At 43.6% G+C, this 14104-nt stretch overlaps 1 protein-coding gene across 12 annotated transcripts in view; it reads left to right on the forward strand.

Annotated features, from left to right (window-relative positions):
- The window catches only part of FREM1 (FRAS1 related extracellular matrix 1), a 301861-nt gene that overhangs the window by 173091 nt on the left and 114666 nt on the right, over positions 1–14104 (forward strand). For all 12 annotated transcript variants that reach the window (XM_062208226.1, XM_062208223.1, XM_062208232.1 and 9 more), the window contains 5 exons: positions 853–1176; positions 4610–4718; positions 8607–8738; positions 12044–12388; positions 13461–13603. In XM_062208226.1, the coding sequence (XP_062064210.1) occupies positions 853–1176; positions 4610–4718; positions 8607–8738; positions 12044–12388; positions 13461–13603 (1053 nt within the window). The remainder of the gene's footprint in view (positions 1–852; positions 1177–4609; positions 4719–8606; positions 8739–12043; positions 12389–13460; positions 13604–14104) is intronic.

Genomic DNA, 14104 nt, shown 5'->3' on the forward strand with positions numbered 1-14104 from the left:
AGCCTGGCACTCTTACGAACAGGGTACATCAAACTCTGACAGCCAGAATCTGCTGCTATGAGAATTCTCACACATAGCACTTATTGACAACTCAGGTCCATGGTGCAGTGTCACAGTTTCTTTGGAAAGTCTCTTACTCACAGCTGTCTCATTTTGGATGGATGCTTTTCTAGCTTGAGTGGTCGCTTGCAATCCCCAACATATACCCTTTGGCTTGGAGACCCAGGATCTTAAGTAACCAACGAATTGAGCAGACCTCCCTTAACCCCTGAGTCCTGAGTTATAAGATGTTTTTCTGTTGTCCTTCCCCAGATGCCAGCATTAACACCACATGGCAGGAGATGGCCAAAGTGGCTGGGGGAGGCTGGTGATGCATGCCAAGCTCTGCGAAGTGCTTTACTTTGGCTATTTCATTTAGTGTCCACTTGATACTCAGGAGTCCGCTGTTCGTTTCCACTTACAGGTAGCAGGAAAACAAGTCTTGGGAGTTAATTTACTTTTGTGAAGTCAGACAAATTAAAAGGGTAGAAGACAGACTCATAAACACCCTTGTTTCTGATGCCAAGATAGGTGCCCCCTTCTTGACACGCTCTGCACATTACAGTCAGCTGGGGGCTCTCAAAAGATGAGCTGTTTGGTCCCCTCCTCAGAACAATTGAGTGCGAAGCTCTGCAGGTGGATGCTGGTTAGCGGAACATGAAAGCTCCCCAGGTGATTCTAATGTGCAGGATTCGGCTCTCTGCAGGGCACATCCTCCGGGCTGTGGCTTGATTACACAGCATGCTATGAACTCTCTAACTTGCAGCATCTCTCTTGTTATTCCCCCTTTGGATTTGCTTTCTCCTTCACAAGTCAGAGAATGCGTGGTTACCCGTCTATATCAGAGCTGGCATCCCAAATCAGATTCCAAGGGCTGCATTCATGGCCACGTTCATTCTGGAAGTGGATCAGTTCATCCTGACCTCTTTGACTACATTGGTTGTGGACTGTGAAGAGGATGAGACCCCCAAGCCCTTGCTGGTGTTCAACGTTACCAAAGCCCCACTCCAGGGCTATGTAACTCACCTGTTGGACCACACCAGACCCATCTCCTCATTCACCTGGAGAGACCTCAGTGACATGCAGGTTGCCTACCAGCCTCCAAACAGCAGCCATCCTGAGAGGAGACACTACGAGGTAAGAAGGAAGAAGGGCAGAGCCTCTAGCCTTGCTGGTGTTTCCACAGTCATTTAACACTTGTCATCCATTAGCCTTCCGGTTTGGTTGACTGTCCCTTGCCACAGAAGGCAATCAATCACTGAAAATCAGTATGCAAACTAATGCCCAGAGGAGCCAGGCAGGTGGTGCAAATATGCAGCCTGCATGGAGGGGCACTGGCACAGCAACAGAAAGGAGAGCCAGGCAATGGCTGTACCTCAGCACTCCCACTACTTGCTGCCATGCCAGCAAACACATGACCCAGGGTGGCCATGGTGCTCACTTGTCACCTTGTCAAGAGAAGTGGGAAATAGTTTTTGTTTTAAATAAAAGATTTATTTATTTCACCCCTCAAATGCTCACAACAGCCAGGAATAGGCCAGGCTGAAGCCAGAAGTCAGGAACTCCATCGAGATCTCCCATGTGTGTGGCAGGGTCCCACGCACTTGAACGGTCATCTGTTGCCTCCCTGGAGCATTTAGCAGGAAGCTGGACTAGAAGCCCAGAGTAGCTGGGGTCATGAATCAGACATCCCATCCAATATGGGATGTGGGTGTTGCAAGCTGAGGCTCAACCCGCTGTGCCACAAGACCTGCCCTTAATTTTTTAAAAAGATTTTCATTTTTTAAATATAGAAAAAATAATTTAAAAAATTCAAGACAGCTGAAAAATACTTCTGAGGTCTGCATTCAGCCCAGTTTGCAAGTACTGCTGTCCTTCAACAAACTGGCTAACATACACCATTGGGGTTAGAGAAGTTTTTTTGTTTTGTATTTTACAGTTTTTTTAGTAAGTTTTTGTTGTTCTTTCCTGTGTGTGTTTTTATGGGGTTCTTAATTCTAGCTAATAATAAATCAGGATAGGAGAGTTCGTGATAGACTATATAATGGGTGAAAAGTCCTGCTTCCATCAGATCTAAATTCCTTTGGTTGCAGGTTCAGTCTCTCTGCTCTTGTTTTGCATCCAGTGGGAGTGGAGAACAGCTGGTCACAGCCTTGCCCACAATCATGCCTCCCGTACTTAGACCTACCAGCAAGTTGATTCAAACAGGAAGGGAAATTTAAATGAGCAGATTGGTGCAGACTCCAGGTTTATTGAGGAAAATGAGTGTCGCTGGGGTTAGCAAATTGTCCTCCCTATAATTTTGGCATTTTCAGCATTTAGCCTCCAGGGCAGCTGAAAGACTTCAGACTATAAATGTGGGGCTGTGCCTTTTGCTTTCATTTGCTTCCCTTTGTAGTTGTGGCAGCTGGTTTTTCTTTCCTTCCCTCAACTCCCAGGTTTTCCCACTCATCCACTTTTACCTTGAGCTCACAAATTTAACACCATTCTTCTGTGTGCTCTCGGAGTGTCTTCTCTGGTGTTTTATAATGCAATTTTTTAAAACTTTTACTTAATAAATATAAATTTGAAAGTACAACTTTTGGATTGTAGTGGTTTTCCCCCATAACCACCCTCCAACCCGCAAACCAACCCATCTCCTACTCCCTCTCCCATCCCATTCTTCATTAAGATTCACTTTTAATTATCTTTATATACAGAAGATCATCTTAGTATATACTAAGTAAAAATTTCATCAGATTGCACCCATGCATACACACAAAGTATAAAGTATTGTTTGAGTACTAGTTATACCGTTAATTCACATAGTACAACACATTAAGGACAGAGATCCTACATGGGGAGTAAGTGCACAGTGACTCCTGTTGTTGATTTAACAATTGACACTCTTGTTTATGGTGTCAGTAATCATCCGAGGTTCTTGTCATGAGCTGCAGAACCAGTCTGGATGGGTGATTTTTGTTGTTGTTGGAAGCTAACTCTTCATATTCTCAGTAGAGATCATGCACATTTCAGATTATGGGCTGAAAGCCCTGGTGCAGAGCCAGCCTGATGCTTGTTTGTGGTATACCTCCCCCAAAACACCTTCTGCCCTTGTCTAGTTCCATTTTGAGTCTGTTGCTTTGGCACCCTTGAACTTTCTTTTTGTTGCTCAGTATTTGCTGATATACTTCTCTTATTGTCTTAAAAAATCACACATTTCTTTTTTTTTTTTAAAAATATTTATTTATGTATTTGAAAGTCAGAATTATACAGAGAGAGGAGAGGCAGAGAGAGAGAGAAAGAGAGGTCTTCCATCTGCTGGTTCACTCCCCAACCGGCTGCAATGGCCAGAGCTGCACCAATCCGAAGTCAGGAGCCAGGAGCCTCCTCTGGGTCTTCCATGTGGGTGCAGGGGCCCAAGGACTTGGGCCATCCTCTTACTGCTTTCCTAGGCCATAGCGGAGAGCTGGATTGGAAGAAGAGCAGCAGGGACTAGAACCAGCACCCATATGGGATGCTGGCGCTTTAGGCCAGGGTGTTAACCTGCTGCACCACAGCGCCGGCCCCACATTATTTCTTAAAAAGATTTATTTATTTGAAAGTCAAAGTTGAGGGAGGGGAGAGAGATCTTTCATCTGCTAGTTCACTCCCCAAATGGCCACAGCTCCTGGGCTAGACCAAAGTGAGGGACCAGGAGTTGTTCTGGGTCTCCTATGTGGATGCAGGGGCCCAAGCACTTGGGCCAACCCAAGTGCATTAGCAGGGAGCTGGATCAGAAGTGGAGCAGCAGGGATTCCAACCAGCATCTATATATGGGATACCAGTGTTGTAGGTGGTAGCTTAACCCACTATACCACAATGCCAGCCCCCAAATCACACATTATTTGCAAGTAGGCAGTGAACCTGGTATTTCTATGTTATACCTGGTCCTTCTCATGTCAGCCTCTGGTGCAGAACACACAAAACATATAACAAAGCTCAAACTTATCATGTAGCTCCTATAGAAGTTACAGCTTTCTTAAGAGCAAATAAAATCTAGATATTTAAAAACACATCTAGTGGAATGGATGCCTCTTGATCTGAGATTCCTAATAGCAGCACCATTGATCCTTTGGGTCAGTAATTCTTTATTGTTGGGGATTGTGCTGTGCACAGGAGGATGTTAGCATTCCTTGGCCTGTAGGCATTACATGACAGTAACACACCACACCCATTTGCGAAACCAAAAACGTCTTCCAACATTCTCAGCGCCCCCTGGAGGGACAAAGTCACTGCAGCTGAGACGCACTGCCTCGGAGCCCGTCGCTATGGGAGATGTGTGCTGCCTCTAGGACACAGCCTCTTGAGCTCACACAGAGACCTTTCTTTAGCACAAGTTCCAATTTCAGACAAATAAATTCTTTTATGGAGAAGAAAATTTAAAAAATACTACTAAGCTAAGGAACTAGGTTAGGGCCTGTAAAAGTGACAATGGTTCTTCAAAAGTGATGAGATCTGAGACCAGCAGAAACCTGAACCCTTTTTTGCCTCTGTCTATGGGCATAGGACTTTCTACCCTAACTTGTCAGGCGCATTTGTTTGTTTACAGTTGGAGTTGGAGGTCTACGACTTCTTCTTTGGAAGGAGCACACCTTTCACAGTCCACATCTCCATCAGAACTGCAGATACAAATGCCCCCCGAGTATCCTGGAATACAGGTAAAACTCAAAGCTCTGAAGGGATTGCAAGAAAGTAGATGTGTCAGGAGAGCAAAGTCCATGAGAGCACCGAATTTCAGATAGATTAAGGCTATTAGAAAGTTGTTCTCCTTTTTTTTTTCCTTCTGGTGGAGTGAGAAATTGGAATCCTTGATCTCTGTGTCCTGGTGTCAAGGTCTGGCTCTGTAGGAGATAAGCTAGAAGACACCTTTTTAGAGAGAAAAGATCTCCAACTCGCCATTCAGGAGACTCAGAGGGAGGTACATTCTGGAGCCCACTGTCTGATTTTTTTGTTGGGATGCATGGAAACCAAAACACATAGGTCAAAACTTAAAGTGCTTTAAAAAATAAAAGGCTTTATGCTGCTACACCATTCTGAGTGGACTCATAATGAAAATGATTATTTACATCAATTGCAAACGTGGAATATAAATGAAGTTTTTCCTTTCTTACCAATCCCTTCAACAGCATGCAAAATGTGCTTGTAGGTAGTAGTGGTAGGTTGCATTAAGGGGAAACATCTATGTGATTTAAATCCTCAGGTGGCAGCTTAGCAAGTTGTCTCATGCATGTGTGTGTGTGTGTGTGTGTATGCATGCACATGTCTGTGCTTGTACACATGTGAGGTTCAGCAGAGGATGGGGAACATCATTGGGCAGCCTTGATATATAATTTTGGCTCCCTATTGCATTTTACCTCTGTGGTAGGGGTAATGAGGAAAAAGAAGGCATTGGTAACCTAGGGTTTAGTAATCATCAGCCGTCACATAGACTATTGCTAGAGTGTAGAGATGGGATAGCCTGTATGTGTCTGTGTAGTCTATGCCATCCAGGTTTGTTAAGGGAGCTCCAGATCTGATTTTCAGTACTTTGGAAATCAGAATCCTTTTTAAAATGAAAATTTTGAGAATATAAAGTAGAATTAAAGCCATTTATTATTCTTTATTTAAATTTTTTTTGACAGGAAGAGTGGACAGTGAGAGAGAGAGAGAGAAAGGTCTTCCTTTTTGCCGTAGGTTCATCCTCCAATGGCCGCTGCGGCTGGCGCGCTGTGGCCGGCGCACCGCACTGATCCGAAGGCAGGAGCCGGGTGACTATCCTGGTCTCCCATGCGGGTGCAGGGCCCAAGGACTTGGGCCATCCTCCACTGCCCTCCCGGGTCACAGCAGAGAGCTTAACTGGAAGAGGGGCAACTGGGACAGAATCCGGCACCCCGACCAGGACTAGAACCTGGTGTGCCGGCACCACAGGCGGAGGATTAGCCTAGTGAACCGTGGTGCTGGCCACCATTTATTATTCTACCATAAAGATATAGCCACCTTTGATATTTTGCTACTTCCTCTGTTGTATCCCATGACTTGTCCTGTGTTGTTGTGTGTTGTTATGGCTTCAAAACCCTTCCTACCTGTACAGAGATCTTTAATATGCTTGTCTTTCCTCCTTCTCTTCTTTTTACTTCCTTTCTCCTGTCTCTCTCTCCTCTTCATTCCTATATTGTATGTCTTAGCCCAGCTTCCCTAGAAAGCATTTGTCCCAACCCTATCCCGAGAATCAGCGTAGGGGGAGAAGCAGGTGATAAGGTGACGTGGCTGGGCTGGTCCTAGCTTTACAGTAACATAAAGCAGCTTGTTCCACAGTGCCCATGTCTCCAGGGACGACATGGAGTCACTGTGTCTGGGAGGAGTTGAGGGTGGGTGGGGAAAGGTGAACAGTCTGGCAGTTCCTTCCCCTTTCCTGTCTTGAATTGGTTGGTTTGCCTCACTGGGGGTTACCTTCCCTCCTGTCCAGATTGTGTTACCTGGCTCCTCTTGGCAGTCATTGCACAAACTCCATGGATCCCACGGGGTGAGACCTGACCAGTGACCCAGGGAGGTCATGTCACCAGGGGCAGTCAAAGTAACCAACTTCATCAGAAGAAGAGGCAGCAGTGATAGGAGGGCTTCACAGTGGTGGAGAGTGTGGGAAGCCTCATGGGGCTGTTCTAACTGGAAAGCCAACAGATGGTCAAGGCCAGGGAACAGGGAGAGCTGGTAGGTGCGAGGTCCACTGGTGGACTGTCTGTAGTTCTTATCAGCTTGATTCTTTAAAGAGCTCTGCTCCTTCTCATGATTCCCTGCACCTGTTGGCTCCCAGCTTCCCTGGGTGATGGAAATGTCTGTTGATGCTACAGCTTCCAGGGCATTTAGTTCAGATTATGTATTCTTCTTGTCCTGACCAGCAAGCAAATATCTCTCCATAGTTTCCTGCAGCATGCTGGGTCTAAGGAGAAGGTTTTAATATCATTACAAAAGTCCCTTCCTTATTACAGTCTAAGGTAAAATACAATGCAAAGTGATAGGAAGTTCCTTGTCTATCAGCATTAGACAACCCCTGAAGCAGTGGTTCTGTATGTGTATATTTAAGCACCTGACATTTTCAATCCTCCAAGCTATGTGTGCTTTCACAGAGTGTGTATGTGTGTGTATATATGTGTATGTGTGTGTACGTATACACACACACATGTATGACTCTTTTGCCCACTTAAAATATTGGCATGTAGCCTTTGAAAAATTCCATGTGGATATTTATGACTAGAGACCACTAAGAAACATAACATCTTTTCTTTCCTTCATTTCTGTCGGACTTCTAAAAGGGTCTCTCCTGAGAAACCAGGTGTCAGATTGGATTTAATCATAGTAAAAAATTTGAAAACCTTATTTTAAAATAAATTTTAAAAATTACGTGATTTTAAAAATTTTACTGGGGTAAAGCCACCGCCTGCAGTGCTGGCATCCCATATGGCTGGGCCGGTTTAAGACCCGGCTGCTTCATTTCCAATCCAGCTCTCTGCTGTGGCCTGGGAAAGCAGTACAAGATAGCCCAAGTGCTTGGGCCCATGTACCCACCTGGGAGACCTGGAAGAGGCTCCTGGATCCTGGCTTCGGATTGGTGCAGCTCTGCCTGTTGCGGCCAATTGGGGAGTGAACCAGCAGATGGAAGATCTTCTCTCTCACACACTCTCTCTCTGCCTCTCCTCCTCTCTCTGTGTAACTCTGACTTTCAAATGAATCAAATCAATCTTTGAAAAAAGTTTTATTATTATTTTTTGTTTATTTGAAAGGCAGAGACAAAGAGAGGTATTCCATTGACTGCTTCACCTCCCAATTGCCTGCAACATCTGGGGCTGGGCCATGGGCCAGGTCAAGGCTAAGAGCCCAGACTCCTCCCAGGTCTCCCACTTGGTTAGGGATCCAAGTACATGAGTCGTCACCTGCTTCCTCTCAGGGAGCGCATTAGCAGGAATCCTGAATCAGATGTGGAGCTGAGATCTGAACTCAGTCACGCTGGTATGGAGTGTGGGCATCCCAACTGACTTCTTAACCACTATCCCAATGCTAGCCTTAAAAACAAAACAAAAAAAAACTTAAAAATAAAAGCTACATTCCAGTTTCTTGAAAAGCTTTTTTTTCTTTAACTTTTGTTTGCTTACTTTATTTGAGTGAGAGAGAGAGAGAAGCAGACGGGGACAGAGGGACACTGGTTCACTCTACAAATGCCTTCAATGCCTGAGGTTGGGTCAGACTGAAATTAGACCAGAACTCCATCTCCATCTCCCATGTGAGTGGCAGGGATCCAAGTATTGAGCCATCACCTGCTACCTGCCGGGATGCACATTAGCAGGAAGCTGGAATTGGGTGGAGCAGGGACTCAAACCCAGGCACTCTGATATGGGATGTTAGTGTCCCACATAGCGGCTCAACTGCTGTGTCACACACCTGCTTCTTGGAAAGCTTTTGAAGATAAAACTTTCAGATTGTTTCCTGAATGGACATCCCTTAATCTTTTCTGTAAGCAGACATGTTGGCATGTAATAAAATGATCCAAAACACTCTTCTGTTTTCTGTTTCAGGACTGAATCTACTGGAGGGTCAGTCACGGGCCATCACATGGGAACAGTTTCAGGTTGTTGACAATGATGACATAAGTGCTGTCCGCTTAGTCACTGTTGATGGTCTACAGCATGGACGGCTGACATTAAGAGGTGAATGATCAACCTTTATAGCCTAAGAAAAAAGCCAAGAAGTATGTGGGTTTTTTTTTGGTTTGATTTTTTTTTGAGATTTATGTATTTATTTGAAAGGCAGGGTAACAGAGAAAGAGGGAGAGACAAAAAGAGAAAGAGATCTTCCATCCACTGGTTCATTCCCCAAATGGCCACACTGATCAGGGCTGGGCCAGGCTGAAGCCAGGAGCCGAGAACTTCATCCCAGTCTCCCATGTGGTTGGCAGAGGCCCAAGCACTTGAGCCATCTTCCACTCCTTTCCCAGGCACATTAGCAGGAACCTGGATGAGAAGCAGGGCCAGCATCACAGGCAGCAGCCCAAGCAGTTATGCCGCAGTACCAGTCCCAAAGTATCTTCTTAAGAAACAGATTATATTTAGCAATATATATGTGACATGTCTTGATCCTATTTCTAAGTGATATTGTCATATTCAGAGAATCTGGAGATCTTGAAGCCATTGCCTTTCATGTTAGGCTGAAATCAATGTGTGCTGCTTCATGAGTGCTGCTTCAAAGAAATAGAGAAATAAACTAAGAACCAGAAACACTTTGACTTTTTAATCCTTTAGAATGGTATTATTATGTTATTAGAGTTGCCATCATTTAATAGAAATGAAATCATAATTATAAGAATGGCAGTTAACCAGGTAATAGCTCTAATAATAATATTCATACTTTATGATAAAATAATGCATTCCTTATAAGGAGCTTAGAGGATTTAATTCAAACCTCTTGGTTTGCCTAACTGTAAATCAAAAAGACACTTTTCATTCATCATCTTTTGTGATGAGGGAATTCTGAAATCAAAAATGATAAATTCTCCTACTTCATGGAAGAGAAACTCAACCAGAGCAGCTTGAAAGTCAGTGTTGTTTTCTTCACATCTTCAAGGCTGAAAGAGAGAGAAAGGGCAATGTAAGAAGTCATGGCATCTAAGCTTGCCCTTGAACAAGCATTTCCACGTGAATGTCCTTCCCTAACTCCCACCTGTAACCTCTTAGCACAGTAGCATCTGGGAAGCCGAGTATTTTCAAATGCTTTTATTGCCTTGCCGAGTAAAACAAGGGAGTGGCTATTGGGCAAGTCACTGGTTGAGTCCGTCACACTAGTGTTTAATCATTTGTTCTTCTGATGTCTGTTATACACCTGTAGGGTGTGAGGAGAGTGATGGGGATACATGCCCGAGGAACTGTGATGCTCTGTGGCTATGCATAAAATGAAGCAATGTTGATTAACACAGTGGAAGTGAAATGGGGAGGAGAGCCCATACTGTAATGCTGTTCTGGGATCAGTGGAGGTAGGGATACAGTACTGACATTAATGAAACCTGTACTTTGTGTCAGATACTGTGCAAACCCTTCAACATACTTTATCTCATTTGTTTCATGCTGATTTTATGAAGTGAGATGCTATTATTGATGTCATTTTAAAAATAAGGGAATTGATACTTAGAGAAATTGATTTATATACATAGAAAATGGCAGAACTGGGATTTGGGCTCAGTCTGTTTGATATTAGTGCTCTAGTGCTTGGACTTTAATGCGGTGATTGTTAAACTTTCCCATGCATTAGACTCTCTTGGAGGGTTTGTTAAAAACACAGATGATGGTAAACCATAGATATTTGGTAAAACACAGATCAACATTTCTGATATGGTAGGTCCAGAGTACAGCCTGAGAACTTGAATTTCTAACAGTTTCACAGACAATACTGCTGCTGCTGCTTCAAAACCAATCCTTTGGGATAGGTGATTGGCCTAGTAGCTAAGAAGCATGCATTCCTATTTGGAATATGTGGGTTCAAGTCCCAGCTGAGCTTCCTGTTAATGTGCATTCTGTGAAGCAGCACAAAATGGTTCTAGCAATTGTGTTACTGCCACCTACAAGGGAGACCTGGATTGAATTCCCAGCTCCAGGCTTTGTAGCTCTTGTGGACATCTGGGGTAGTAAAACAGCAGATGGAAGCTGTCATCTTTCCCTTTCTCTCTTTCTCTTCTCTCTGTCAAATAAAATACATACATACATATGTACATTCATACATACTGCAAGCATTTGGTGCAGTAGTTAAGATAAAACTTGGGATGCCCTGCATCCAATCAGGGTAGTTGAATTTGAATCTTGCCTTGGCTATGTTTCCAATTCTGGTTTCTTGCTAAGGAGCACCCAAGGAGTGATAGGTAATCACTCAAGTACTTGGATAGTTATCACCCTTGTGGGAGACCTGGATTGAGCTCTGGGATCCTGGTTTTGGGTAGGCCCAGCCCTTGACCAGCCCTGGCTATTGCAGTTGCAGGTGTTTGGAAAGTGAATAAGCAAGTGGATGATATCTCTCTCTCCTCTCTCTCTCTCTTTTAAATAAATAAACCAAGATGAAAAAGAAGACAATCCTTCAGGAACTGCTTCCATGTAGTATAGTAGCAATGAATTGAAGAATAACCAGCATTTATTGGAGACTAGTATTTAGATTCTCTCATCTCTGCTATGCAATATGAAGTAGTCATTTGTACTGGAGTTTTCAGGATTCTCCAGAGAAACAAGACCAACAGAGAAAAAAAATACACACACACACACACACACGAAGAGATTTATTGTGAGGATTGCCTTATGCAAGTATGGAGGCTGAGAAGTCTGGTGCTGCTGGGGAACCAGGAAGCACAAGAAGTAGTTCTGTTCTGGTTTGGAGGTCTGAGAACCTGGAGAACTGAGGGTGTAACTTCCAGTCTGAAGTCAAAGGCCAAGGGTTAGGAAGAGAGGAAGCTAGTATAAGTTCTTGAATCCAGAAGCCCAAAAATCAGCAATTCCAATGTCTCAGGACAGAAGATGGATGTACCACTGTAAGAAGAGGGAATTTCCCCCTTGGCCATTTTGTTCTATGCAGGTCCATGGTGGTGGGGATGGGTCCTTCAGTGTACTGAGTCATATGCTGATGTCTTCCAGAAATATCCTCCTCACAGAAGCACCCAGAAATAATGTTTTCCCGGTGATCTGTACATCCCTGAGGCCAGTCATGTTGACACGTAAAGTTAACCATTGCGGTATTGTTAATCTTTATTATAGCTGGATCTCAAATGAATTAAATGCCTTCCTAAGTCCACACAGCTAATAAATGTTAGAGCCAGTACTCAAAACCACATGTGTGATGTTCCAGGGCCCTTTATGCCATCCTCTGTTGTTCTGCAGGGGAGGTAGGGGCTGCACCATTCTCCCTGTGCTGATGCTATCTTTATAGTGGCTGTGTCAGTGCTTCCACATTCACTCTGCACCTGCTCTGCTCTCTCCATCAGGGGGGAAAGCATTTCTCTTCACCGTGGCTGACCTGCAGGCTGGAGTTGTTCGCTATCACCATGATGACAGCGACTCCACCAAAGACTTTGTGGTCTTCCGGATATTTGATGGCCATCACAGCATCCGTCACAAGTTTCCTATCAACATCTTGCCCAAAGATGATAGTCCTCCATTCCTCATAACCAATGTCGTGATTGAACTGGAAGAGGGGCAAACCATCCTGCTCCAGGGCTCCATGCTCAGAGCTTCAGACGTGGACTCCAGTGATGACTACATCTTCTTTAACATCACAACAGCCCCGAAGGCTGGCGAGATCATGAAGAAGCCAGGGCCTGGTCTGATAGGTAAGCTCTGGGCCTGTAAGATTTATTTGGAGGAAATTGACTCTTCCATAGAGAAATTTCTGTGTACTCCTGTGGCTTTGCTGAAGTCATGCCTGCCTTTGTGCTAAGGTGGACGTCAACGTTATGGAGTAGGATGCTATTACTATTGTCATTTCATGGATGGGAAGCCAGAGACTCAGAGAAGTTAATTTTACCTGTCCAAGGGTGTACATCTAGAAAGTGTAGAGATGAACTTCAAGGTAACCATTATGCCAAGAGAAGTTAACAATATAACCATTACACCAAGAGAAGATGGAACAAATAAATCTGAAGGGAGGTGTTTGGTTTATTCAAGAGGATTGTAAAGTAACTTCATGTATATTGTTCATTTACATTTTGTTATAATCATTTCATAAATGATTCCTTTTTAAAAAGATCATTTATTAATTTGAAAGTCAGTGATGGGGGCTGGGAGAGAGAGGTCTACCATCTGCTGATTCACTCCCCAGATGGCCGAAATGGCAAAGGCTGGGCCAGGCTAAAGCCAGGAGCTTTATTTGTGTTCTTCCACATGGGTTCAGGGGCCCAAGTACTTGGGCAGTCCTCTGCTGCTTTCCCAGGCATGTTAGCAGATAGCTGGATTAGAAGTGGAGCAGCCAGGACACAAACTAGTGCCCAATTTGGATGCCAGCAATGCCAATATCGCAGGTGGCAGCCTAACCCACTGCGCCACAATACCAGCCCCTCATAACTGCTTCTTAAAGTGGATAGGTCAGAAATTTGACAAAACAGGAATCGAGTAAATAGTTATTGTTACTTTGTGTTTTGAAATAAGATGATATTTTTGGAAAATTTCTCTAGTGATAATTTTCCTATGTGTGAAGACTAGTAGAGCAATTTTACTTTCTCCAATTTATTATTTTATAAACTTTGATTAACTTTTTATAAACTTTGATTTTAAAACATTAAATGTGGAGTCCTTGGGCACATACAATGTACTAGGCAGAGGAACTTTGGGTCTAAGTTTAATATCATTGTACCAAATACTTGGTAAACTCATATAATAAAAAGTAGTGTTTTGTGCCTCCAATAGGTTATCCTGTCCCTGGCTTCCTTCAGAGGGATCTCTTTAATGGGATTATTTACTATCGCCATTTTGGTGAAGAAATCTTTGAAGATTCCTTTGAATTTGTCCTATGGGACAGCCATGAACCTCCAAATCTCTCAGTACCACAGGTAAGAGATAACTTCTGAATGCTTCCAATATCTTGTATAAGACATCAGTTCTTACAGATGGTCACAAACTATATGAAAACAGGTTTCAAGGTTCAAGACTTGAAAAGCAATGGATTAAGCAAAATTAAAGAGATTTATTTGCAGTAGGACTATTCAAACATTTTTTCTAAAGGGTACTATAACTTTCTATTTAGTGTTTTTAAGGTTATTTAACAGTGAGATTATTTTATCTCTTTTAGTTTGTTTGAAAGACAGAGAGAGAGAGAGAGAGAGACAGAGACAGAGACTGAGAAAAATCTCCCATCTGCTGTTTCATTTCTACATACCTGCAACAGCTAGGGCTAAGCCAAGCTGAAGCCAGGAACCTGGAATTCAAACTGGGTCTCCCATGTGATTGGCAGAGACCCAAATACTAGAGCCATCACTTGTTCCCTCCTCTTGCTTTAAGTAGAGTCTCATCTGAGAACATCCTTGGTTTCTGCCTCTATGAAAGAAAAGGAA

This window comes from Lepus europaeus, chromosome 12 (genome assembly GCF_033115175.1).
Source record: "Lepus europaeus isolate LE1 chromosome 12, mLepTim1.pri, whole genome shotgun sequence".
Taxonomy (NCBI): Eukaryota; Metazoa; Chordata; class Mammalia; order Lagomorpha; family Leporidae; genus Lepus; species Lepus europaeus.